Source organism: Pelmatolapia mariae, linkage group LG9 (assembly GCF_036321145.2).
Source record: "Pelmatolapia mariae isolate MD_Pm_ZW linkage group LG9, Pm_UMD_F_2, whole genome shotgun sequence".
NCBI lineage: Eukaryota > Metazoa > Chordata > Actinopteri > Cichliformes > Cichlidae > Pelmatolapia > Pelmatolapia mariae.
Window position 1 is genome coordinate 24,103,683 of NC_086235.1, and position 27,462 is coordinate 24,131,144.

Sequence of the window (27,462 nt, forward strand, 5' to 3'; positions counted from 1 at the left end):
ACAAATAAATGTAGCAGCATGCACCAGCATACAATCTCCCTTTTGTTTCCAGTGGCTGTCTGGGTCTCTGGTTATTTTCCTGCTTTGTGATAAGGGCGTGTATCTATTGAGGACAACGGCACTGGTTCCAGAATGCTAGGTTTGAAAAGGGGTTGTGAAATTTACAGTATAGTTTGCTGGAGGGATCTTAGAAAAAAAATACCTGATGTACAGTTTATGGAATAAAACAGGCAGGAAAGCAAGCAGGTGACACACACAGAGTGAAAGAACGTATAATTGGTAAAATGAGGATTGCACTCTGCAGTAGTTTGTATCAACATGTGTCTTTCTACATATTACTGGATAAATATGGAATGCCATCCTTTTTTTTTTTTTTTTGGAAAAAAAGACTAACGCAGTTGTTCCTGCAGCTCCATCCTCTTCCTAAAAAAAAATTTTTTAGGAGGAGTTGCAGGTTTGCTATTTAAACTTAGTAGAAGAGTTGTGCACAGTTGTGCAAGTGGTCAAAATGGGTCTTCCAGTGATTCAAATGTAGAGTGCTGGAGCACTGGAACTCCGACAAGCTCACAGCACTTCACAGGGAATCAACCTACAGCACCCAAAACCAAATCTGAGATGAATTCTAATAGATGGGGCTGAAATTTTTTTTACCCCACCTAATATTTATTAACTCCTTCTGAAACACAGAATATTTGTCCTTCATCATGAAAAGAATGTTTTTTCTAAAGAAAACTTGATATTGTGGCAGGCAGGAAAGTAAGCAGGTGACACACACAGAGTGAAAGAACGTATAATTATCATTTGTAAATAACTTAACAAATGTCTCTAAAATTGAAGATTTCATGGTTTAAATAAATATATGAATATAATGTTGTGTTTATTTGTAAATATTAAAGAATATTGAATTATACCACTGTAGTTGATGTATGTCATCTAAATATTTTGTACCTCTAAAGCTTTCCAAGGATGAATTACTAAAAGTGCTATAGAGGTCCTTTGTGTTAGTTTAGTAGATTATGGAACCAAGTGAATGACTTAAAGCTTATGAGACAAAGGGAAGAGCTCCCGTTAATGGTGGCTAATAGACTGTGTTCAACACTACAGATGTGCTACAATGATCAAGACACAAAGTGAGGCCTAAAGAGTGTGGGAATGAGTAAATAAATCAATGGGTAAATAAATAATGAGTAAAAGATGAATTGTTGGCTGAGGTAACAAACAGATAGAAAGCCTAACACACACTGCGAGGGAGAGCACTTTCTCGATCTCACTCTGTGTCATCTTGCAGTGCTGCTCTTTTTCTCCTCCAGTAAAACATTGGGATGTTTGAGGTGCCATGTATCCATGAATTATTAAAACCTGGCCTCTCAGGGTTATAAATATCCTACAAAAAGAGCAGCAACATGCTAGACCTTTTACTTTCTCTCCCTCCTTCAGATAGTCACCATGCATCCATGTAAAGGAATGCAGCCCCTGCGTGCACACACACATACCCAAGCGCACACGAATGGAAGAAGATCAACAAAAACATACATGTACTACCCATGCATGCAAGCTGCACCTGCCTATCTAGCAGCACTGGCATGCATAAAGCTATTCATGAGCAGCAAGCTCTGTTGACAGCACTAGCCCCATTACACTGACAAGCCAAAAACATCAGAGGGGAGGATACACACACAGAGAGATACACACTCGCTCACATGGACAGAGATGGTGAGCAGAGAGGACAGGGAAGGAAGATGAGAGGAAGGGAAAAGAGGACAAGGAACACTGTAGAAAGAGTAAACATTCCTTTTTCCTAATCTGTCCATCCATCTGTATCCCAGCCTATCAGTGTTTCTCTCTGTCTTTTCCTCCTGTTTCTTATTTATTAAGGCAAGGCATCTAAGCTTTATCTGAAACTGGCTTTGGTGTGACTGCAGGGGATGTGAATAAATATATTTACAAAAAACGATAACACTTCCTACATCATTTTCTTTCAAAAGACACATGAACATAAAATAACAAACCACAGAAATGCATGTGCAAATTGACAGAGCAGAAAGCAGATACCAATTTACCTTTAGTACAAAATTCTGCCCAAAGACTCAGAAACATACCAAAAGCCATTCACGACTATTGTCAAATAATTATCTAGTTTAAAATGATTCATTTAAACTATTTGATCTCATTTTGTATTCATAATTATCTATCATAAATGGAAGATTTATACCAGACGCTGGCTGCTTCACTGATTAAGCAGATCAGTGGGTTTCTGTTTCATACAACATGTGTGTGTGTGTGTTTGCAGTAATACTTAATACTGATATGTTAAGAATATGGAAATTCAAAATAATTGGCAGCTGCAGGCTAGAAAGTAATTTGATAGATTTTCTCTCTATCAGCACACTGCTGTGGTTAATGTCTTTGTATCCATGTAGCTTTATTTTAAGTCTTTATAAACAAGACACTTGCAGAGATTTCTCTGTGTGTATTTAATTGTACCCTAATTTGGGTCTGTGAGCATCTCATAACCTGTTTTCTTCTAAACAACTTGCCTATGTCTATCATCACCTTCACACTAGAGACAAAATCCAATGGGCAGCTTGAAAAGGCAGAACTGGACTAAAGCACTTCAGCAGGGCTAATGAAATAGGATTCCGCAAATATGCACTTCTACCCTGATCAAATAGACTCAGTTATGGTGTCAAACAAATTCACATTTGCTAAGAGCACTGAGAGCCAGAGTTACATGTAGCTGGATAAGCGCTATGCAACACAGTGCCTAAAAAAAGTCAGTAGAGGAAAATGAAGGGCAATGTTCGCAGGGTCTCTGAAAGGAAAAATCGGAGCGACAAGAAATCCGAAGACCAGCATCTCTCAACACTACAAGTACTTACAAGTTTGCATAAGCAAGCAAATGGTTTTAATGCAGCTTTACTTATAAACTGAGGAAAACGCACTTCAAATTAGTCACCGTCCGAGCCAAAATCCATACTAAAATTTTGTGATCACCAGCCTCCTAGACAAATGGAAAGTTTCTCACAACACACATTGTGGTTTGCACAGATAGCCAGTGACAGAATTGCTCTCGGTTTTGTTCTCATCAACACTTGCACGCTCAATATTCTCTTTGTTCGGAAGTATTTCCCACCTGGTTGTAGCTGTGCACAGCTCCTCCAACTTGCCCGCTGCGCTGAGGAGTTGCTGCAGAGATGCTGTCGCTTAGGGCGAGGGTCTGGTTGCTATGGTAGCTGGCAGAGTACTGGAGCGAAGCCTCCGGGGTGGAGTTGAGCTGCAAGGAACTCTGGGAAAGAAGAGCCGGTCCTACCAATTGAGACAGAGGTGGCGTATGGTTGTATAGAAAGGGGGTTGAGTTGAGTTTGTGACAGAGCAAGTGAGAGCGTGAGAGAGACAGATTAAGAGTGAGAAAGAGAGGGGGTGTGAAATAGGGAAAAGAGAGAGAGAGAGAGCAAGCAGCAATTTAGAGCAGATAGTGCAGCAGTGCAGCACTCCGTGAGTTGGAGATAGCATACATAATTTATTAGCAGAGGAAGACCGAAACAGGGGAACAGAAAGAACTGGAGGAGAAGGAGGAGGAGCAGGGAGATAGAGAGGATGAGAGGAGGAGGAGGAAGGCTGAAAAGAAAAAAGTTGTAATAGACGGAACACCTAACAACTTAAACAATACCTCCTGAAACATGTTCTTTTTTTATTTTATATTGTTGGCTTAAAAAAAAACTTTACTCAAGGCGGACCATGATGGTCTGGTCTGGAATTAATTAACAAACATTATTTTATTTTTCCAGTAGTTAACTGAGCTTTCTAAAACAATGAAATTTGGCTTCAAACACCTAAAATGCCAATCCATCTTCCAAAGGGTTAAAACAAAAGACTATATCAACCCCAATGACTTTTCTTACATGCACACAAATTCACCGTCTGCTTCAGAGCATCACTACTTCAACCACCTGATGAAGTCGCTGCTGTGTCATCAGATAATAATCCCTTCTCTCTGATTCCGATGCTGTGCACATAAAGCTGATATTGATCCAAGCTAAGAACATCATAAGGCAGTTTTTTAGATGGACTATCTTTTAAATGTCTATGAAATGATGTGGTGAACCAAAAGGAATGGTTACAAGCCACAAGCCAGTCGGCCGTGAGTGCGTAGTAATGTAGGTTTTCCATATATGTGTTTACGTGTGCTCTATTAAGAAGTAATTAGATTACTCACATATTCATGATATGGCAAATAAATAATTCATGAAGATTAACATTCATTAAGTCCATAACATGTATGTTGCCACTGTAGGTTAGAGATGCCAGACATTGTTTAGTTGCTGCTTAGTTGATCTGCATCTGTGCCCGAGCTGGTAGAGGTAATATTAAACAAATTTTTTAATGCAAATAAATATCCAGTATGCACACTAATACTGTATCTTAGTGTATATAAACATATCCAATCTTTTTTTTTTAAAACAGCCCCATCGAACCAACATATACATATTGTGAAATCATCCCATCAACATATAGAAGTAAGTAAAGATTCTGATGAACAGGGTTAAAGAATGTGGGGATTTCTTTCTGTTTCTCTCTCCCAATTTCAAAAGTTGAACCATCATGGATATGTCCTAATAAAGTCTACAATAAGTGTCTTCCCCTGAGCTTACTGACTCGTTAGTTTCTTTTCTCACTTTAAAGAACAATGGCCCGTTATTATTCTTCTCCTATATCTATTTGCTTGCTCACTCCATCTCTCTTGCTCGCTCTCTTCTCCCTGAATCCTTCCCTCCCTGTGAGCCTCTGTGCTGTGAACCAAGATCAACTCCTCTGCTTCTCGCCTTCACAAAAGACTTGCCTTTTCTCATCTTGATTCATCCCTCGCTTTTTATGAATTATTAAACAGCACTTTGTGTTACGCAGACTGAGTGGGAGCTCCCAAACTCATCATCCCTCAGCCTTGGTGTTTGTTACATCGTGTGTGTTACGTGACAAAAAAATGCATATGGTTGTTTCTATGTTCAAACATGTGTTGCGAAATTTGTTTTTGCTGGATGGTCAGAAGGTGGCAAAGTTGACCGATTATGAAGTAGCTAATAAGGGTTTATTAAAGGCTGCTGTATGCTTGCACACATGTGACATTAAATGTGCAAATGCCTAATATGAGTGAGTGTATAGTAGCATATGCATGTGTGAGTAACAGAGGGTAAAATGAAAAACACTGGTTGTAGGGATCTAAATTCTTTTGTGTCAGTATTGACTCTCGTCTCTGTTTTGATATGGAAATATAAGTTTGAGTGTTCTGATATAAATATTTCAAAAGCTCAGTCAAATTATGAGCATCGTATTCTTACTGCAGTCTATGAAATACTCACTCATGCACACCTGACATACACACAAAAGGGTCATTAAAGATTGTAGGAATGCTGGATTTAAAATCACAATAAAAACCTGAACATTACTTTTTTTTTTTTAAAAGAATTAGCGCGTCTGTGTACAGTTACTTATGAGTTGTGTTGCTCTGTGCTGACACTTGTGTTCACCGACAAAAAGCCTGTTTAGTAGAACCTTCTGCTGAAGACAACGACATTTCACTACAGTACGTATTTACTACTTAGCTATTTGCAGCACTCTCTTTTGGGAAAAATCACACACACCCATTGAAAGCTATCTACAGCCACGTTGTTAAGCTTGTGGTAGAAGCCCATTTGCAAAATGGGAAAAACAGCTGGGTGTGGGACACCCATAACAAGAGTGCTCACAATGAGAAAGCCATCTATCTGGACAGAGACTCGGGCACTACAAGGTACAAAAACGGTAAGGATCTAATGATCTGGCACGTCTTGTAGCTGTTCAGCATATGCTTAAACAGATAATCCATATCATATTAAAGCAAACCAGCAATTATAGTAAATATACCAAAAATAGCTTATCATGTCCAACTTTTGATCAGATATGCCTCTTTGTGTGGATGTGTGTGTGTGTGTGTGTGTGCAAAACATTACATCGTTGTTCCACACTACCTAGCCCACTCTATCAGTTCCAGAAACCACATGCATTGCAAGATGTAACATGTAAACTGACACACAGAAATTCACTGTGTATCACCCCTCACAGTGTGAGTTCTAAAATGCCATCCATTACTACAATATCAACTATCAAAAAGGTCAGCAGGCAATAAGTGAAATGGGAATGCAGTGTTCCAAAACCAATGACCTGCAAAGAAAATGCCAAGCACATTTAGCATGACCTTATACACGGGCTGCCTCTCAATCATTGTTTGAATTTCTTTATCACAATCCAAGGTCCACAGGCATTTGGGACAGTTCTTTGTAAAAAAATTAAGAGAGCAATATGCTGCGTGTGTTCCTTAAATTGACTTAAAACGATTTGCTTTAGAGCAAATAATCAATGAGGATATTGAATGCCAAACTGCAGATATAATTTTAGAAAATGTATTTTTCATTGCATTTCAACTCAAAAATCTGGAATAAAGCTCAAGTGGTTTGGTGTGAGCAGAGGTCAGAGCTGTAATCATAGCAAAAATTAAATCTTAATAATAGGATTTGTGGCAATTATTCCACTTATCCAATGGGTGAGGGATAATTTTCCTCCATTAATAAACAACAGTTAACAAGTATTGGCTACCATTATGCTCATATATTTAAATTAACTACTGCTGCACTCTGTGAAGACTATCGCCACTTTTTAAGCACTGACTGCACAAAGCAATTAAATGTGTTGTTTTGAAACAGTAACATGAATTTTGGTTTTGAAGTGCCTGTCAGGATTAGATTCGATTTTGATCAAGCACTTGTTCAAATTTTTAAAAATAAATATGTGTATAATATGTGGGTAATATGAAAAATTGAACCTGAAATGATATTTTGTATGCATTTTTATACTCTTAGACTGAAATTATATTTTGACTCTTGACTATAGCATAAAATGGACTAAAATAAGTATAATTTAAACAGACACCAAATATTTGAAACTATTTCCCCCTCACACACACGCACACATACACACACGATGATAGTGGCAAGTATACTTACGTTCTCCACTGTCTAGTATTCCTGATTCCTGCAGGGAGCGAATGCAGGAATCCACCAACTCCAGACCTGTTGTCAACTCATCCTCAATATCTTTCTGTCCATCAGCTGTGGGAGAGAAAAATGATGAGGGGCACATACAGGCGCAAAGACTGTGAGAAAGAGAGAGGTACGGGAAAGAGAGTATGAGGCAGAGAGATGAGATCTTTCTGGGCAGTAACCCCAATCCTTTCCTCTCACAGTGTGTAAAGCCTTACGCATTGTGACTTGGTTATGAGCCGTGGGACATTTTGATTATATGCTGGTAAAGGGCCCTGATAAGTCTGCCCTGGGAGCTGCCTAGCTGGAAATGAAGTTGCTGTTCTAAAAGTGAATTTGATGCACTGGTAAGTATGTGTAAGTGCATTTGGGAATATGTATGTTATTGTGTGTAGTGAAAATGTTTGATTTTATTTATTTATGTTTTTTAAACATATGGGGTAACACTGTTCTCCCGGGCTAGCAGTGGGTTAAATAGGTGATACATGTTTGCAGGTGTGACTTCACAGATCTTTGGGATCCTGCAATAATCTATTTAGCTATCACAACTACCCCATGTCAATGATTTTGACTATGGCATAAATGATTCCTCTAAAAACTAACAAACAACAAGTTTCATGCATGTCTGAGACGTTAAAGTCAAAGTCACATTTAATTATATAGCACATTTAAAACAACAACTGCTGACCAAAATGTTGTACATTTAAAATAATCAAAAGAGATTACAACAGTAAATGAGGGTGACAAAATTTAAGAAAAGAAGCATAAAATGAGAAGATTTGAGTAAGAAATAAGGAAAAAATAACCTGTCTGCAAAAACCTTCACGTTGAATTACCTTGAGAGTTCCAGCGAAATTGCTCATCTGAAGAACTGCAAGAGAAAGGATGTGGTTACCACGAGGAATAAAAAGGGCAATAGCAAAAAAAAGTAAAGTTTTCATTAAGAGTAGATTCTTAAATTGATGGCACTTTTTCAATAAAGCCTCCATATCACTGTGATGAGTGATGACAAGAAAAAAAAACATGAGATGAGAAGCGCCACAGGTCACTTTAGCTCAACCTTAGACTCACCGTTCATTTGCACTGAACAGAGAATCTCTTTATCAAAGATGTGTCCCATTGTCCTACCCTCTTAGTGTATTTAGTCTACGTTTCTATGTTTTACCTCTGTTAAGCCAAAATGATACCAGTGTCAGTTCTGTTTCTGTTCCTTTTGAGAAGAAGCTCACATTTTAATAACTATTAAAAATACAACACATAGAGGGAGAGGGAGGAAATTAGAAGGGAAAAAGTTTTGGTGGACAAAGTTTATGGGCTGAGAAGCGAATCATCATCTTCTTCTTTTTTTTTGGTAAATTTTGGTAGGAGAACACAAAAACAACTCTAGACAACTAGAAAACGTGTGTGTTGATATCAAATTGTCTTTGTTTCTTCTTTTACTTTTCATCATAGCCTTGTTTGTCTGGAACCTAGCGTTTGCTATTTTTTGTTGGATTTATTTGTGTGTTATGGTTTGATCTCATGTGTACTGAAGCTTTTGCTGAAATAATCTACTTTTTAAAACTTATCCTTAAGTCACACTTTGAGTTCTGCATTGATTAGTTCACTCTTTATTTCCAGATGGTGTTTTAGGTAGACATACAATGAAATAATAATTATTGCTATATTTAATTTTAGTTTTTGTGTTTGCTTGTGAAGGCAGAGGCCCACCTCCCCCTGCCTCTACTCACTGTTATTGCTTGCTCAAAGGAAATTGTTGGATTTATATTGGAAGGTACTGCGATGTGAAGTGCTGTGAGATGACAGTTGTTGTGAATTGATTGATAAAAACCTAAAATAAAGTTCATGTGCACACAAACACACACCGACACACACACATTTGCACATGTACAAACTACAGGCAAGACTTTTTTCTATACTCCTGATGAATGTCAATGGATGGCTGATTAATGGGAGGCTGAACAGAGGTAAAAACAGAACAGAAGAGCAAAAAAGAAACTTAGAGACGAGTATTGAGCCACCTTCTTTGTGATCAATACAGAATCAGACAGACTAGCTGATAGCTATAGACGCTTCCATCTAACTTCATCTACACGATTAGGCTGGTTTTCTGGGCTTGCTGTCTTCTATTTATACTATTTCATATTCCATGGTGATGAGTTTGTATGCACAAAAGAACAAGAATGGATAAGTGGCAGATTTTAATGGTTATCCACAAACTGGTATTTTCCTAAATAGCAAAGGCTCATTGTAATGCTGTAGTTGAAGCAATTTAACCTCCTAAGACCCGAACTCTTCCACGGCATGCATTTTTAATTTCTCTTTGATATTTGGTCACATTGGGGCCCGATGAATGTAAAAACAAAGAATTACCAGATTTTTTTTTTTTTACCTTATTTTTGTTTTTAAGAAAAATAAGAGCCACATATAAGGATATTAGTTTTAAATTTTGATAGAACAGTAGCAGTATAATGTCCTCGTAAGTGGATATCAGGCCCTTGTAGAGCAAAATTGAGTATTTTGGTCTAAATAACCCAAAATGTGATGTCCACATATGTGGACGCCAGGTCCTAGGAGGTTAAAGCACAGCAGCCTATATCCCTGTACTCTAATACATACAATGCACAAATATAATGGAGCAATACTGGAACACTTCAGAGAATTTGGAGGGGCCTGAGACTCAACAGCCAACCAGAAACTCCATCTTTAATACAAACATACAGGTAGGGATCTTAAATAAAGGTTCGTGGAGAAGAGAAATATAAACATGTGCTACTTTGTTACTTTTTGAAACCAGCTGGACTGTTAAATACAATCTGGCCAGCTGCTACCCCAGCAGCACCTCAGGAAGGGATGCTGGCAAGACAGCCGATTCTCAAGCGTGGCGACCATTCAAAAGGTCAGTTTTGGCTTGGACTCAACGGCTGGATGCTTCAGTAGACATTATGACCTACTGTCCTCTCAATTCTGGTGTAAATCTTTGAGTTAGACTCTATAAAGTTTACTTTTATTTCAGTAATATTTGGAAACAAAATGCTGCAATCAAAGTAACATGCTCAATAGAAGTAGGTCATAGAAGGGCGTGCACACTAAAAGGTCAGTGGCCATACTGATATTTATGTTCCCCTTGTAATAATAAAAAAATGTGTGATGAAATTCAGAAGTTCACTTAACTTACTGCTCAATAATTCTCCAGCTAACATTTCCTTTGAGTTATTTAAGTAAGGTGAAAAAAAAAAGACTTCAGGTCATAGGATTAAATAACTGAGTCAGAAGCAGAGATCATAAAAGTCAAATTATACATGAACGGCCGTGCATTTAAAGATATATTAAGAATGATTGCATTTTAAAAGAAAATGTAAATCTTATTAATATATTCTATTGAGTTCTATTGTGCTTAGAGCGCTGTGCTTTCATGTGCATCAGTAACATATAACAGAGTAACCACAGCAACACTCAGTTCTCCAGTGGAGTCGGTTACAGAGAAAGAAAGCGAGAGATAAAGAAAACTAGGCATACGACACTCAGAGAGACTAGGGAGAGAGCTGTATTAAGCACAGCATTATTCCACAACATTGCACCCTCTTGCTTGCAATGCCACAACACAACGCCCAGCGATTCACTACGCCACTCTCAGCAGCCACACAGCTTAAATCAACACACAGCATCCTCTGCCCTTCCCAGTGAACTCCAAAGCATGCATGCATGTCACAAGTGCGGTAGCTGAAAAGTGCCGTTTTCACCTAGTGTCAAGATATATGCATCTATGCACCCTACACTACTGTGTGAAACTGAAATATTGAAAGTCAAACAACTAATGAACTCAAACAATACATGAAAAACTTGGTATAGAAGCAGTACTGGGACAGAAATGCATCTCTGTTGGCAAATCAAAGTTCAAAATCTGAGTATAATCTACTTAATATTGTTCTTTCAAGTGCCCTCTGGAAAGACTGAGGAGGATTTGTTAAAAGTGAGGTATAAATCTACACTAACAAAAACACGCTATGCATGTTGTAAATGTGTTATGGGACAGGAATCCCACAAACATCATCCCTGATGATGTCATTAGTCCACGGCTTACATTACTGAACAGCAGCATTCCTCTGAAAGAGTTACACTGCCACACAAGTTTCTTCACAAATCTTCCAGCTGCCTCACTTCACAGATAGTAGCACTTAAGAACACTTGTCCATCGTGATAAGGCTGTCAGTGATGATGTATGTATGCATCCTCAGCAAACGCGTTTCTGCTTTCCCATATTTAACCCCCTAACGCCTAGTTTGTCATATTTGATACATACAGTTTTTGTGAGTTTTTGAGAATTACATGATCAGTGTGATTTTTTTTCTACCTGAAAAACCTAAATAAATTGCACAATACATTATTAAGCAATTAAAAAACCCACATGTAGCAACGATCTACAGCTAAAGCATGCCCCCGTTTCAAATTTTAACACATACACGTACACAGTCATTTACATGCATAAACACCAACACACTGATAAAAACAACACCTATACATACACAAGGTGTCAAACTCATACCAACTAGCTTTAGTTGGTATTTAGCTAAAAATGGTGAATGTCGCTGATAATTAGTTTCATGTTATGATGGAATAAATGCAGGGTTGACAAGCTATTTCATTACTGCCAGAGCAGCATCTAATGGACTGTAATGTCCTACCTGATCTTTTCTTGTGCCACAGCAGGATATAAGCCTAAACACATCCTGCCTTTTTGGAAAATACTGTTTTTACAGGCATAAATCCATATCTCATTATTTTTTGCTTTTCTTAGGGACCCAGGGTGGCCAATTAATGGCTATTTCTAATTATTTCATTTCAAGGATTTGTGAAAAAAAAATTGTGGTCTTTTTAGTACAAAGTGGTGCATGCTGTTGGCCTACAACAGCATGCACAGTTGCCCGAAAAATAATTTTACTTTTAAAACTTTATCATAAATAATAAAATTTTAAAAAGCTGATTCAGTTTGAGAGTTTTCACTGCGATCGTCTAATATTATCAGAAGAACATCCTATACCTTAATGTTGGACAGACTGTCAAGGACTGAGAATAATTAAGAAGTCAGAGAAGAACGGACTGATGAATGACAATGAGTCTTTATGACCTGACCTCCATGAAGATATGCAATGAGGTCAGGAGTCAAGGTCAGATATAGCATGGCTGGAAACTCTAAGGGAATCATCATGCACAAAGTTAGTTGAGGAAGAACAGTGCATAAATTTAGTTTTTTTTATTTTTAATCACTTTGTTTTTGAATATTTTTTAAATGTTTCTCACTGAGTGGTGTTTATCAGAGCTGAAATAAATCTGAATGCAGACTCATTCAAGCAAAACAAGGGAGACGATGGTCAATGGAAAACAGCCAAGTCTTGTTAATTTCCTTTTTTTCCCCATTATGCTCAAATTCTGATAACAAGCTTGAAATGAGGTTCAGTTATTGCATTTTCCCATAAAACATGTACAGTATATAAGCAGTTATGTATATGAACAAAAACAAAAACTGACATGAGCTAAGCTTGAATGTCTATCTGCCTTTATTCGAGATTTCGAGATGGATGCTGATTACTGGGCAACAACGTTTTGATTTACAGGACAAAATTATTAATGCAGTTTACTGGTATCTTGCACATATATATATGTATGTGTTAAAGGCACTCTAAATTCCACATGCTCAATCAACGAGAGCAAAATTTTTATTTTGATAGACAGCTCAAGGACATTCTAATCGTTTGGATGCGGGGCTATTTGGGAACTGCATGTCATTTAAATAATTTGTCAACTTTCAGCATTTTTATTTTCGGAGATTTTTGTTGAAAATCAGTGATTGCTACATCAAGCCTGAAAGAAATGTAACACTAATGCTTATAAACAATCACTGCACACTGCACTTCTCATTAACCACACATTCAAACTAGAAATATAGTGGTTAATGGGTTTTTCTGTTTGCAATTCACTGTGGGCAGTGCAAGAGACTGTACATGCATTTTATATCAACTTTCATTTACTATACATAGTATATATCTACTGTACTATAGCACTAATTATGCAGAATCAATGGCTAACAAAGGAAGGAGGTGGGAAGAAAGAAAATACAAATATTTTTCACCGTACTACTTGAGTATTTATTATTTTGATGTTTTACTTTTACTCCCTACTTTTTAACCCAAATGTCTTCACTTTGTGCTCTTTACACTTTCAAAACAGGCCCATTACTTTAGGATTAACACATTTGAGGGAATTTTTTAGCCTTCAAACATCAAACCAATCTGAGCCTAAATGGAGGGAACAATAGCACATAACACACTACTAAACAAATACGGCAATCCTATTGGTCTACCCATCACCTGGGTTTATCACATACAAAGGGATGATAGGGGTAAATATATATAATTTATGCATCAGTTATACACTATATTCAGGAGATAAAGTGGGCCGGAACGATCTGAAACTGCGTTTTTGTTGCAGATGTCCATAAGTTATGGTTTCAGTACTTCAGCTTCTTCTTAATGCTGCAGAAGAGAAGCAAGCATGAAAGAAATAATGTTGTTTTAGTGGTAGGTAATTTCAAATGCAACATTTCTAACAGCTCAACAAATATTGTCAAACACACAGTTTGCCAGTGTGTCTGCTAGCTGAAAGTACTGCCTTATTTCCCAGGGAAAGAAAATTTGAGGTGAAGGGGAGAAAGGCGAGAAAGAAGCAACGTTATATTTAAAGGTAAAGACAGTTTAGTGGCATTTCATAAACTGGAAATTTAAAGTTTAAATGCAATGCCCTTATTTTTAAATCAGACACCAGCTCTGCATATAATGCAAAGTTATGTTTTTTTGTAGTCTGATTTGTCCTGCAAAACAAACTGAGGTATGGTACATTCAAAGGTTGAATGAAAATATTGAATGACATGAATGCTGAATGATAAAGTGGTGAGCTGGCCATACTTGGACTGTTGCACGGAGGCTGTGATGTTTATGGTCAGAGGTAGGTTACATTAGGTATAGCAGAGATTAATTTAAATTTAAGCTGATGATGCTCAGATTCATTCACTGAATTCCACCTTTATACCAACTTTATACAGTCTAGTATGAAAACACCTTACCGTCAGTGTAGGGGATGGAAATCAGCCAAAACAGTTCATGAAACATCTGCTTACGTTTTGTTGAATTCAGTTGTGTAAATCCACAGAGAAATAATAAACCTGAGAGCAGCAGCCTGTACACAATGAAAATCTACTGGAGCCCACAATAAAAATTATTGTGAGACTCTTTTCTACATGCTGAGTGACAACAACAGATCTAACAGTTTAGGTATGGAAGCAAAGAAAAAAAGTTTGGATTTCAATGTTTTAATGTTGAAAATAGCATTAGTATCACTTTTAAGTACTTCTTCCTGCTCTTTGTTTTAGCATAGCATTTGAGTAGTTATATACATACTATTAAAATGTGGGGTAATGTCAACTTTTACTCTTTTAAATATTAATGTATAAACGTCCTTTCAGTTTATTCATGCACATGAAATTGAAAGAGTTCAGAGGCACTTTTTGAAATCAGCTTCTCATCTAATTTGCACTTGCTTAGCAGAACCCTTATTTGTGAAATATTTCCCGTAGGTTTCAGCCAACTGTTCACAAGCAACCAACAAAAAACTGTGTCAAACAGTCACACCTCAGGGCAGTTTGATTACATGTAGGGAATGCATAGGCTTCCACCCACAGACCACACTGCTTACAGTTTGGACAACTTCAAATCTAGAGTTAAATCTCAAGATTAATCCCTGACTTACTGGCTAGTGCAAAACCAGAACCCTACATATGGTGTGATAGTTTCACAGGATCGCTGATTCTGCTCTCTTTAAATGTGGAACTTGCTTGGAAACCATTTTATTGTGTCTCTAGATCTATTTCTTACATAGATATCATTGCTATCCAGAGGTGGTCGTCATAACAACGTTGTTGTACATCATCATCAGCATGTCTATGTGACACCATAAGGGTAATCTGTCAGTCAAGGCAGACGAGTGGGCTTTCATGCTCAGCACTGGATGTGGGGATGAGGAGTCTGTTTGGAGAGATGGTGTGTGTGTGTGTGTGTGTGTGTGTGTGTGTGTGTGTGTGTGTGTGTGTGTGTGTGTCAGAAAGGTGAACATATTTGAAAAAGCCTTTGTGCTGGAGTGGGTGAAATAACATTGTGCAGCAAATAAAATCAACATAAAACGGCACCATATGCAAAACTCTTATACAAAAACATGTCAAAACACTCAAGCTGAAAAGCAGAATAGGTTTTTGTTTATATGGATTCATATATGGCTTGTCTATTTTCACTATATGCAGGTATCTATACTGTATGCGTGTTTCTGTGCGCGCATGAAAGTACACGTGAAAGTTCTCTGATACTCTATTCAGAAAGCAGTCTATTGTGCTCACAACAAAGCTGAAGACAAACTTTTGTGGCTATGACAGCTGAATGACAGTTCAACAGAGGGGCTGGAAGAGAATTGTCTAGTCAAAGTGTTCTGAAATAACTTTTAATGCCTGACTACTGACAGCTGCAACAAAACCCCTATTCCTACCAAAAAACAAAGAAAACAATGCACGATGGAATTGACAACTCCAATAAAGGTTTTTCAACTCTCTGCAGCTTTCTCCTCTCCCACTCACCCACTTTCCAGTCCTACACATTCACATGCAGATATCTAGCCTACAAGCATGCAAGTCTATGTATCTCAGTGTACTGCATCAGTATTTCACGCTTATGTGTTGTTGAGGTTCAGTGATCGTGTTTAAAAAAGCCAATTCCTCCACATTGTGCAGTCATAATTCATAACACCCACCTCAAATATATACGTGTCTCACATGTGTATTTGAGCATCTGTATGCATGTATAGCCACATTTGTGTGTGCATAAGCATCTGAACATAGACAAAATGTGACTTTCCACTATGAGCAACACCTGCTGGTTATACTATTTCAATTCAGGAACATCTGCTGTGTGAGTCTAAATCACCAAGCTATTATAGTTATTATGATAGGTGGGCTATCACCATTTTGCACCGGTACAGATAATGACAGAATACCTCTATGCATAATTCACCGGGGATGGGTGGCCTGACATTGGGTGTGCCCTGTATTATTGCGCTCCACACAGACAGGAGCTGTCTAATATTTATATTCATCTAACAAGGCTCACTGCAGCAAGACTGTTATGACTTGTTATTGAAGAAGAGGTTAAGAGCTCAACTTCAGACAATATGGAGCAAGTTTTGGTTGGCAGTAAATTTAAAAAGAAAGAAAGTTGTGGTATTAGTGCATGTCATGTTAGCACAGTCAAAAAAATTAAGATCTGATGCATGTTTTTTTTAAAGAACACTTACTTTCTTTAAAAATTTCTTTCTTTCTAAATTTCAGTAAAAGAAAATACCTTATCTCGGAGTAGGTTTGTGGTATTTGCACAAACTACTTTTTATGCCGTGTTTGCAGTCTACTCTGTAGGCCATATGGAGCCCCAAGAGACATATAAGAGAAAACTATACATATGCATGCGTACAGCAGACAGTTAAAAATCAAGTATAAAACATAAACTGCACAAAGTACAGCAACAGTTTATGAGCTGGAGAAACATCGACCATATCTGAGATAAACTAGTGATTTTCTGAATGCACTAACCAATCGAAACATGTGGGGGGAAAAAAATCAGTTAAGAGAGAGACATAACACTAGAAGTTGAGAAACCTCAAGAGAACATGACAGCAAAAATGAAATGCTTGTGTCATCAATCAGTAGTCAACCCAGGAAGGATGCAAGCCAAAAATGTTGTTGCACCCATGCATGTGCATAGCTAAGCAGCTGGTGCTCATACATGTTATTTTAGTACAGATGTACTATTTTTTTCAAATGGTAAATGGCCTGTATTTGTATAGCGCTTTACTTAGTCCCTATGGACCCCAAAGCGCTTTACACTACATTCAGTCATCCACCCATTAACCACACATTCACACACTGGTGACAGCAAGCTACATTGTAGCCACAGCTGCCCTGGGGCGCACTGACAGAGGCGAGGCTGCCGGACACTGGCACCACCGGGCCCTCTGACCACCACCAGTAGGCAACGGGTGAAGTGTCTTGCCCAAGGACACAACGACCGAGACTGTCGGAGCCGGGGCTCGAACCGGCAACCTTCCGATTACAAGAGGAACTGCCAACTCTTGAGCCACGATCGCCCTTTCAGCTTAATAATACCATAATTTTGAATTATATTTTTTCTGTATATGCAATTCTTAGAGGTAACTGTAAAAGCAGACGTGTTACAAAAATATCTATAAGTGGTGAGACTTCTAAACAGACTTTGGTTATCCCCAACACTGCTTAGTACAGCCCCAAAATATAATGAGTATGAGGGATATCATTCTACAATCGTTCCACAATTTGTAAATACTTTTTTTTTTTTTTGCAAACTGGTGAACTTGTAGTCTGAGAAACTCTGCCTCTCTCTTTTTATACCGTCATATTACTGACCTGTTGCCAAATAACCTAATGAGTAGCAACCACTTACTTTTCCCAACTTTTGGTGTCCCCATCCCAACTTTTTTGAGACATGCTGCTGCCATCAAATTCAAAATGAACTAATATTTTTTATGAAACAGTAAAATATCCAAGTTTAAACCAACAGTATGTTTTCTGTGTTATGTTGTGAATATACTGAAGTTGTATTTTTTGTACTGTCTGAAGGTTTACTGTGAAAAAAGGAGTCACTCTTATCACAAATAGCATCACCCTTATGCTAACATTTTATATTACTACATTATTTTTCCTTCTAGCCGTCCCCTACAGAAAACCTGACATACAACCTGCTTGGCCAGCTCTTATTAGAACTGTTGTACTAATTAACTTTACAGGAGCTTAGCAACAATGACTCAAACTGTGTTACTGCAAACACCACAGATGCTTGAACCTGATGGAATACAAGCAGTGACAAGCTTCTTGAGATCTCCTCCACTTAATGCCTCTTAACAACAGGGTGACCTGTCCAGAAATCCAATTGTTGGCATTTAGCTGCAGTGTGTCTACTACAAGTGATGCACTGGCAGTAGAAGCCTCCCTGACCACACTGGTGGCTCAAATGGTTTTGTGCTGCCACATCAGCTCAGGTCAACAAACACCTAGCAATCAGACAATTATGTAACTTAGCATTACATGAATTAGTAACAAGAATCTAATTTTTTTTTTCAGAAACCTTAATCTTATCTTACGTTATTTATTAGAGCGGCAAGTGAAAACATTACTGCTCAACACTGTATACTCTACAACCAGCCGATTCTTTCTCATATATTTTAATTGCATTATGGTGTAGATGTTCTCTACTTTACATTGTTAAACAGAGGTTGAATTTTCTATCTGAGAAGTTCACAGTATGAACTGTATGCAACAGTTACAATGTGACTGTACTAAACCATTAGGAATATTAATTGGAAGATATGCACTGTTAGCTCCATTGTGGCTTCATTGATTAAAATATAATCACATGTGGCAAAGTAGCTATAATATTAGCATAACAATACACATTTCTACGAGAATAATCTCAATAAAATGTGCTAAACATTCTAGCAAATTAAGCAAACTGACAAAGGTGTCTGACCCACAAACTGAAGGCAGAAAACAGTCAGCTCCTAGGCAGCAAGTCAGCAGTACTTTATAGCAAGGTTTGAGTGAGCTTTTAAAACAGATGCATTTTTCTACACAAAATGCATTTTCAAATGCTGAAAAACAAATGCTAAACCTCTATGTGATGCCAACCCCAATATGAAACATGATTATTAGGCAATTTAAAGGGATTATAAAGATTTCAAAGTAAATAGTGAGGAAATTGGCCAGAACAGCAGTCACAATTTGTCAGTGTGTTGCTGGCTCACAGTCAGAAACATACCTGATCCAGCTGGCATTACTGAGCATTGATTGTACTTGTAAAACGTTCATTGGCACTAATGTAAGTCGATGCACAGTTAAGTACATTAGTTGTGATTTTTTTTTTTAATTGGGTATATGCTGTCTAAAATGATTTCTGAATTCCTCCCTTCAGGTTTTCTTTGGTGCCACGACCAACATTTCATGTTCTTAAAGGACAGGGTTGTGTTGAGTGAAAAGTGTCATTTATCTGCCACTTCTGTTTGACATGTCATTATCACTGAGTGATGAAACATCAGTTTTGTCATTTTTTCCAGCTTTCCAATGAAACAGCTTTCATGCCTTGGCCATTCCACACTTTATTTCTCCCATTCAAATCTACACAAATGTGTTCCTTCAGATGAATGGAAGAAGGCACAGCCTGTTCTGGAAGTGTATTCATTTCTGCATGCAGACATCAGATAGACCAAGCAATATTTCTTTTAGGCGATGAGTGAAATCACCCTACTGTCTCTATCTTGTCTGCTAAATAAATTGTCATCTCCTGCAGCCCATCAGGCACTGTGAAACCTTTACACACATACTGATTTAACACAGGCACACACAGAGACACTCAAGGGCAGTAATGTGATGTCATGGCTGGATAGGACATCTCAGAGCTTTGGGGGATGAAGCACTTGCTGGTCTACATCACTCACCTCCCCCAAAGGATATATTAGAGTGTGTGGGTAGGAGGGTGTTTAAGGTTGGTGTATGTGGAGGTGTGGGGACAGATGTGTGTGTGTGTGTGTGTGTGTGTGTGTGCATGTGCAGAATGTGTGTGACCATGTGAGGGAGAGAGGTTATTCACCTTAAACTGTCTGGCTCTTTGAGAGCCCCACGAGACCAATTACCACTACTCTATGGTTCCATATTCACACACACACACACGCACACACGTAACGTTACACCATGCAGGAACTATGATTGCAGAATGGCTCACGAGTATCTTCTTGTCAATATTCATGATTCAAGGGAGACCACTTAAAGTTCAGTAGTTATTACAAAAAAAGATTAAAAAAACCAATGTAGTCATTTGGTATTACGCACATTCGACATGTTTAATTAGACTGAACTAAAATAATTGTGAACCAAGATGCTATTTAGTAACACCACTTCCACATATAAAAATAGTAGATCAGCGTATTGAACGTAAAAGCTCACAGCTTCCTCTTGAATTTCCTGTTTCTCTAATTATTTGCACTGTAACACACACTAATCTTATTACAGCACAGGCAGTGCTGCATTGTTGTTTAGCACTGAGCTTGATCTTAGCAGTTATTCTGATCATTTAAAACACCTGTAGACTGGGGTCTGTGCAGACTCAGTGTGCAGTATGGTTTTCAATCATTCAAATATTTTATGACTTTGTCAATCAATTTATTCTTAATGATGTCACACTTCTAGCAAATCCCAGTCAAAAGCACTCAATTCCCCATAGGCCATTTTAATGAATAAATTAATGTTTGTCATGTATCCTAAATTATAGGAACAGACAGTATCCAGAGGAGATACAGGGATGCTCTTAACCATTTTAAAAAAAGAGAGAGAGAGAACGACTCAAATGCCATCGCTGTTTTCATCATCTGAATGGGGAACACTGACTGAAAGCTTTTAGAATATTTGAGACACAGCTGGTTCTAAGTGTGAGAACTGGGGCGTGCCTGGGTCATGCCATACATGAAAAAGAGAGCAGATACTACAACATTACAAGGCCCACTGAGTAGCAGTGAACATCATGAGAGTGCTCCACCTGTGGAACTCCACCTGTTGATGTGACTGTCCAATACTCAGCTGGAAGAGCCTGTTACCTTTGCTCCTGAATCACACACAGGAAGGGAGCCACTGTTTGCTCCTTCTGTCACATGAAAGGATGTCCTAAGCATAGCATGAGGCAAATTGAGTGCAACTGCCTGTTGTGTCTGATTTGCTTAGTTGTTTTTCACTGTACAATCATAATGAGAGCTTGATTTGCCAGGACTAAGTCCGACTGAGCGAGCAAGTTTCCTTTGCCATAAATTTCTACGGTTAGCCGAGGTGTGGAGGGTTCAGTGGTCTCTGATCTTGTTTCTGCTTTTTGCAGATGATGTGGCTCTGTTGGCTTAATTGAACAAGGAGCTCCAGCTTGCACTGGGGAGGGATTTGCAGGTGAGTCTGTAGCGGTTGGGATGAGAAGTAACGTTTCCTAATCTGTGGCCATGGTTCTCATCTGAAAAATGGTCGCTCGGCTACTCTAAGTCAGCGATGACTTGTTGCCCCAAGTGAACAAGTTTAAGTATCTCGAGGTGTTGTTAATGAGTGAGGGGAGAGTGGAGCGGGAGCTTAACAGACACACTGGGACACACTGAGGCTGATAGTGCCTGCAGTGATGTGGACACAGTACTGGTCTGTTGCAGTGAAGGGAGAGCTGACCCCGAAGCTGTTGATTTATAGGTCGATCTCTGTTCCTCCCCTCACCTGTGGTCATGAGCTCTGTGTAGTGAACAAAAAAATGGATACAGGCAGCAGAAATGAGCTTGCTCTGAAGCATGTCTGGACAGAGTCATTTGGAGCCAGTACTCCTCCACATCTGTTTTATATGGATGATTGCTTCTTACAGTAAATTGTTCTTGGGGTCTCCAGGAAACCCAGTCCAGGTAAGTTATATGTTAGAAGGATGAGGGTTAAAAGTGTGTAATTGGACACCTGTGTGTATTTGATCTTTCTTTAATTTTCAAACAATTTAGATTTCATCTCATTCTCAGAAAGTTAAGGTTTCCCTGAAATCAATAACATGATCATACAGTGTATGCTAATGCCTCGGTTGGACTATGACACATCTATTTCAAGGCTATAGACAGACAAAGGTTTTATAAGAGAATGATGTGGTCCTTTGAAATCAAATGAATAATGTCCATGTTCCATTACATAAAGCACAACATGGTGTAGGTGTGTGTATCTGTATGAGAGGACGAGGTTGTTTACAAAGCCTACTGTGCAGTAATTCAGAAGGTATGCACGCATCCATATATGTGACTGATGAAAATGATGTAATGTGATGTGCACTGAGGCCTTGGGGATGAGGTTTTAATTGAGAAGCTGGTTTATTTATCACGTTCTATCACCATGTGGTGGTCTGCACATGACTCAGCAGCATCTATCTAAGACTTGAGAGTGCACACATATGCACACACAAACACCAAGGCCATCTGGCTATAGCAGAGTGCAGCTAACTTGCAAGTTGTTTTAGTCTCTCTCTTTTTTCCTGCTAAGTCATTAATCTCTTCATTTTGAAGGCTGTTTTCAACAGGCACCAAGTGTGTTTAAGTCAACATTGGCTAACATCGTGAATAAACAGACATTAAAAATTTGTTCAATTAGTAAAATATTTATTCAAGACATCCTTCTCTATGTTCTTTAGTCTTAATCCAGCCTCATCATAAAGAATGACCTATACTTGATTTTATATTCATTACACAGCCAAGAAGGAATGCTATTGTACTACCCTTACAATGACTGCCAAAATTTAAGAACAATAAGGAATATACTAGGAAAGAATAGAATAAACCTGAATTTTGTGTATAATATTCCACCTCCAAGAAATTAAGTGTAAGAGAATGAAAAATAGCCTATTCAACCACAGATCTTGGTCCATATGCATATTAATAAACGTACTGTGCAGAATATGTAAATGCATGTGTCACTTTGGTTTTTTCTGTCTCCCAATGTGAGGCTGTAAGCATTTATTAAAGCCAGTATCACATACTATAGGAGTCAGACACTAATCTAACACACCTCAGAGTCTGACTCAGTCTGAGTCCAGCTCCTACTTGCTGCATTTTGAGAGATATTTCACAATGGTATGTAATAGCGGCCATACTAAAAATCAAAAAGAAAAGAAAATGCATGTATTTTAGCTGAGAAAAAATGCAGAGTTCCTCTTTGAGTTTTCTATGGGTAAGAATATAACTAAAAACCTGAAACACTGCAAACCCATCGGCAGACTGAAAAAATCCCCATATGCATCTTGTTTTGCAACTCTTATCTGTGCTCCAACCACTAATGGATAGAGAGAAGAGTGGATGGATGGATGGATGGATGGATGGACATATTAGTAAGGACTAAGTGGGTGTAACAGTACAGTTAGGTGTAACATTGCCTAACCCTATATGCAGAGAAAAATGTAAATCTTAAGACAGCAAGTGTCCACATGGATTCATCAGGATTATGTCAGTTTTATCAAATGATTCATCACACCCAGGGCACCGTCTGACTCATTGGGTTACAATGCAAACAAAAATCAATTTGGGACCATCCAGAAGAGGTGATAGAAGTCACAATGAAAAGTGTAATTACGGCATTCAGTTATGGCTCTTGGGGGGACTTTGTCCTTAAATCGGAGACCCTGACCCAAAGGAAATAAACTTGCTTGCCTTATTGTGTTCATCTAATAAGTCGTTCCTCTGCAGTCTTTGTGGGAATATGGTGCTTTGTGAGTCACACCACAGTATAGCATTTGTGCTACTTTATGTTTGAATGAATGAGCTCAGTCAATCACTTGTTCTTTTTTGTGTATGCTTTCAGATTGCTGAAGGTTTGGTATTCATCTAGACACCAAAATTGACTATGTCGAATAAAGGCTTAAAGCCTAAACAGACAAGCTTTTTTTATTTATTTATTTTTATTTCTTTCCTTCATATTGTCAGTTCATATCAGTGATATTGCTGGTACGGTTCACAAAGTTAAACAGGAGAGGAGACATTTCTGTAAAATTTGTGAAAAGAAGAAACTAGACAAAGATGTGTGCACACAGGCAGACACCAAAACAATGTGTCCCTGGAATGCATACTCACACAAACACACACAGTGCCCACATAGACTCCACAGCGCAAGAATAAAATCTTCTCCTTAAACTGCTCCAGGCACTGATTCCTTTGGCCTTAGGGTATGGTGCCTCAAGAGGACAAACTCACTCATACTCATCTTTTTCTCTTGCCATCTCAGTTTCTATGTCTTTCACTCTCACATACACAAAGACACACATGCACAAGTCTGAGCTTTCTCAACTAGCACTGACTATTACAAGGATATCACTAAGCTGATAAAAATTGGAAAGCAGTACAGTACAGCTTCTACATCCTGCATTTTAATAGTCATGCGTGCAATCAGAGCAGCCAAAATCTTCATCAAAACCTGTGCTTTCATCTTTCACATTATCCCTTTTTCTAAAACAACAAACAAAAAACAGTCTTTTCAAATTTTCTCTGAGGCACATGCTTACATTAACCACTTTTCACTTCTTTCTTTTAGATTTTACACTCGCTTTTGCTCATTTTCACATGCCTTTCCCAATTTCTGTCTGTCTCTCTCTACATTACACTTTTTTGTCTCACATGTTACTTTTTAATTAATTGTGGTTACTCCAATTTTGTGAATATTTTCCTTAACATTACCTGCATGCACTGTCAAATCTAATTATATCCAATGAATGTAAATGAGATTATACTCAGGTTTCTGGAAATCTTGGTATCTTTTTTTTTAATCTATAAAACTTCATAAATGTATTTTTAATACTGCAGGAAGAAATGTAATCTGATTTGAATAGTTAAAACATTTGAATGATTGTTGGTCCCAGCTGACTATAAACTACACATCCATACACCATACATCAATGAATTACAAGTGGTGATCTATTTTTCTGTAAAGCATCACCACTATGATTATTTTTAACCAAGTGCTGTGAAATACAGTTGTATTGTTTCTTAATCCTGTTAAATGGAACACTTTGCTCCCCAGGACTGATCACACTATCACCACACACAGAAAACTGCACACCTTACAAGAGAGCAGACAGGTAGGGCATTTTGTACATGTGGACACACACACACACACACACACACAGAGAGTTTTCAAGTGTTGTCAACAAGAAATAGAGAGATTATCTCTTTGGTTATTTGCTTATTTTTTCAGTCAAACGTTGAGACAATAATCCCACACAAATGCTTATGAATAACTGCTTTCAATGATACACACTTTCCCTCAGAAGAACAAGTACCGAAGTCAAAAGGGGTATCATCCAGACAACACCAAATGATGCACACGCACAGTGAAAGTTTTATGTAATGAGTTCTGGGTATCTTCAGCACAGAGAGAGGCCCCTTAAGCACCAATCGTGAATAAATGCACCAACACTGAAGATGTGAACTAGCAAGAAAATACCGTGACTTTGTCTTACACAGAAAAACATCAGCAAAACAGGAAGGATACTTGTATCTGCCATGGTCAGTCAGTGTCATATCTATCACCTTATTTTCACTTGTACTTACAGGGGTCTCTTTAGTTAAACATTGCGATTTCTAAATTGGCCAAAGCAACAGAAAGAAGCATTGCATTTAGCAATTTTCTTACAATATGGTGAAAGCTATCTAATAAATAATTAATCCCTGAGGGATCAGGATTAACACAAGAAAATACCATGTTGAGGGGCTACTGCGGCTAAGGATCTCAAGACAAAAACAAAAACATGGAAACCACAGTCAAAACATGAGATCTAACAGCCATCAGTTATTCTAACACAACCTCCATTTGTTAATAAGTAATTTTTTCATCTGTCACTTTCTGTTTTTGTGTCCTCTCTATTGTCCTCCTGTGCACTTCCTCCTTCATTTCTCTGTCTGTGTTTTGCCTCAATGTTTCACTCCTTTCATAACGCACTGTTTTCCTCTCTCTGTCTGCCTCTTTGGCATGGTTTGGTTGGTTCTTATCTATTCTCTCCACTATCTGGTGTTGAGGGAAGATAAGCATGCATTTGCATGTTTAATGAACCAAACACCCCCGATTCCCCTCACCATGAGGACACACACATGCACAGAGGTAGGCACACACACACACACGAACCAATCCTGTTGGCCCTACAGGCCTCTGTCTCCTTGCAGCTGACATGGAGTCAACAGCTGCTGACTCCTTCAGGAATAAGTATACATAACATATAGAACAGCAAACAGCAGAAGGCCATTATTTGTCCTAACCTCATTAATTTTAACAAAAAAGAGAAATGACATGAAAATACTGACACGATGGGATTTCATTTGATTTTTAAACTTGAACTGACAAGGATGACAAGGATGTTGCAGGAAAATATAGACAATCAGAAAAGCTTCACTCAGACAAATGTGTCATAAGATTTGATAAATAAGATAATAAAACACAGACATCTGTTTTGCATATTTTGACAACACTGACAGTTTAAAAAAAACTCATAAAAAGTAAATACATCCCACAGGAGACAAACAAAACTTCTGTGATGACCCTGCCTATTCTGCATGGTCTGGTCTGCTTTCTGGCTAGGCAGGATGTGAGGAGCGGGTCTTAAGAGGAACCACACTTGTTGGCACTTAATTGTTTAAAAAAGCTTGATAGTTAACATCATCACTCTTGTCCCCAAGGACCTCCAAGGCTTTCACACATTTATCACATGACTAACAAAGTCACTCCTCATTTCTTTTTATTTAATTTTTATTTGATTAATTACATTTTCATCCAGTTAAAATCCATTATTGATCTAATCAAATGGTAACATAATGTAACTTTTTGATTTCATTTAAAGAATAAAAACCTAAAAGTTAATACTTTATAACAGCACAAGTGGGAAAAAACAAAGCTTGCAGAGATTTTCAATATCCAGCTAAGAGTTTTTCTATTGTTGTTTTAAGATTTTTCACCCCCTCTTCTCTTGAAGATCACTGAGACATTTTAAGTGTCTTGCGAGCACAGTATGTTCAAGATCTGCCCACACATTTCAAATGAAGTCAATATCAAAAGTTTTAGTTCGCTCAAAGCTGCTTTACGTATTTAACAGTTTGCTGGTATTTTGTTTCCAAAATGACTCTTGTGTATCCAGGTGCTTAACATCTTTCAGGCGCTGCCTACTGCAATGTGATTGCTAACAACATTTTCTTTTGATGGCTGTAGGAAACGTGGTCATTTAAGCATGTGGGCTGTGTGGAGGACAGTATGGTTTTATGCAGCTCCTTTATAGTCATTTCTGGCAGTCTGCATTGCTTTTCTGCCTCGCAGAAGTACAGTATCTGACAGATTTCTTGGTCTATTAGATCTTCTCATGACTTCCGCAGTTCCCTTTCAAAGTGACATTTCACACAGTGAATATTCCAAGGGGAATAGAAACTACTTTGATATCTTTTTATAGGATTTGCTGTTTAGTAGGCACCAATTAGCCTTAGCCTCAGTGAGTTGTTTACACTAGCCCGAGTATACTCAGTGTTACCACAAGATTTGATTTTACGGAGAATTTATCAAGCTTTGAAATATTCAGCTAATAATTACTAACAGCTGTTTACCTGCCTAACAGGTCCTGAAAGGTCAACTGAAGTCTAATGAGTTACTTCAGGTCAGAATATTTGGTTACACTTTTAATTAAATATTAGTTAATAAGAT

General features: G+C 38.0%; 1 protein-coding gene across 3 annotated transcripts in view; it reads right to left on the reverse strand.

Moving 5' to 3' along the window:
- ctnnd2a (catenin (cadherin-associated protein), delta 2a) overlaps window positions 1–27,462 on the reverse strand; it is a 249,594-nt gene that overhangs the window by 129,703 nt on the left and 92,429 nt on the right. For all 3 annotated transcript variants that reach the window (XM_063483875.1, XM_063483876.1, XM_063483874.1), the window contains exons 4-6: window positions 7,910–7,944; window positions 7,038–7,142; window positions 3,134–3,306 (exon numbers count right to left, since the gene is read on the reverse strand). In XM_063483875.1, the coding sequence (XP_063339945.1) occupies window positions 3,134–3,306; window positions 7,038–7,142; window positions 7,910–7,944 (313 nt within the window). The remainder of the gene's footprint in view (window positions 1–3,133; window positions 3,307–7,037; window positions 7,143–7,909; window positions 7,945–27,462) is intronic.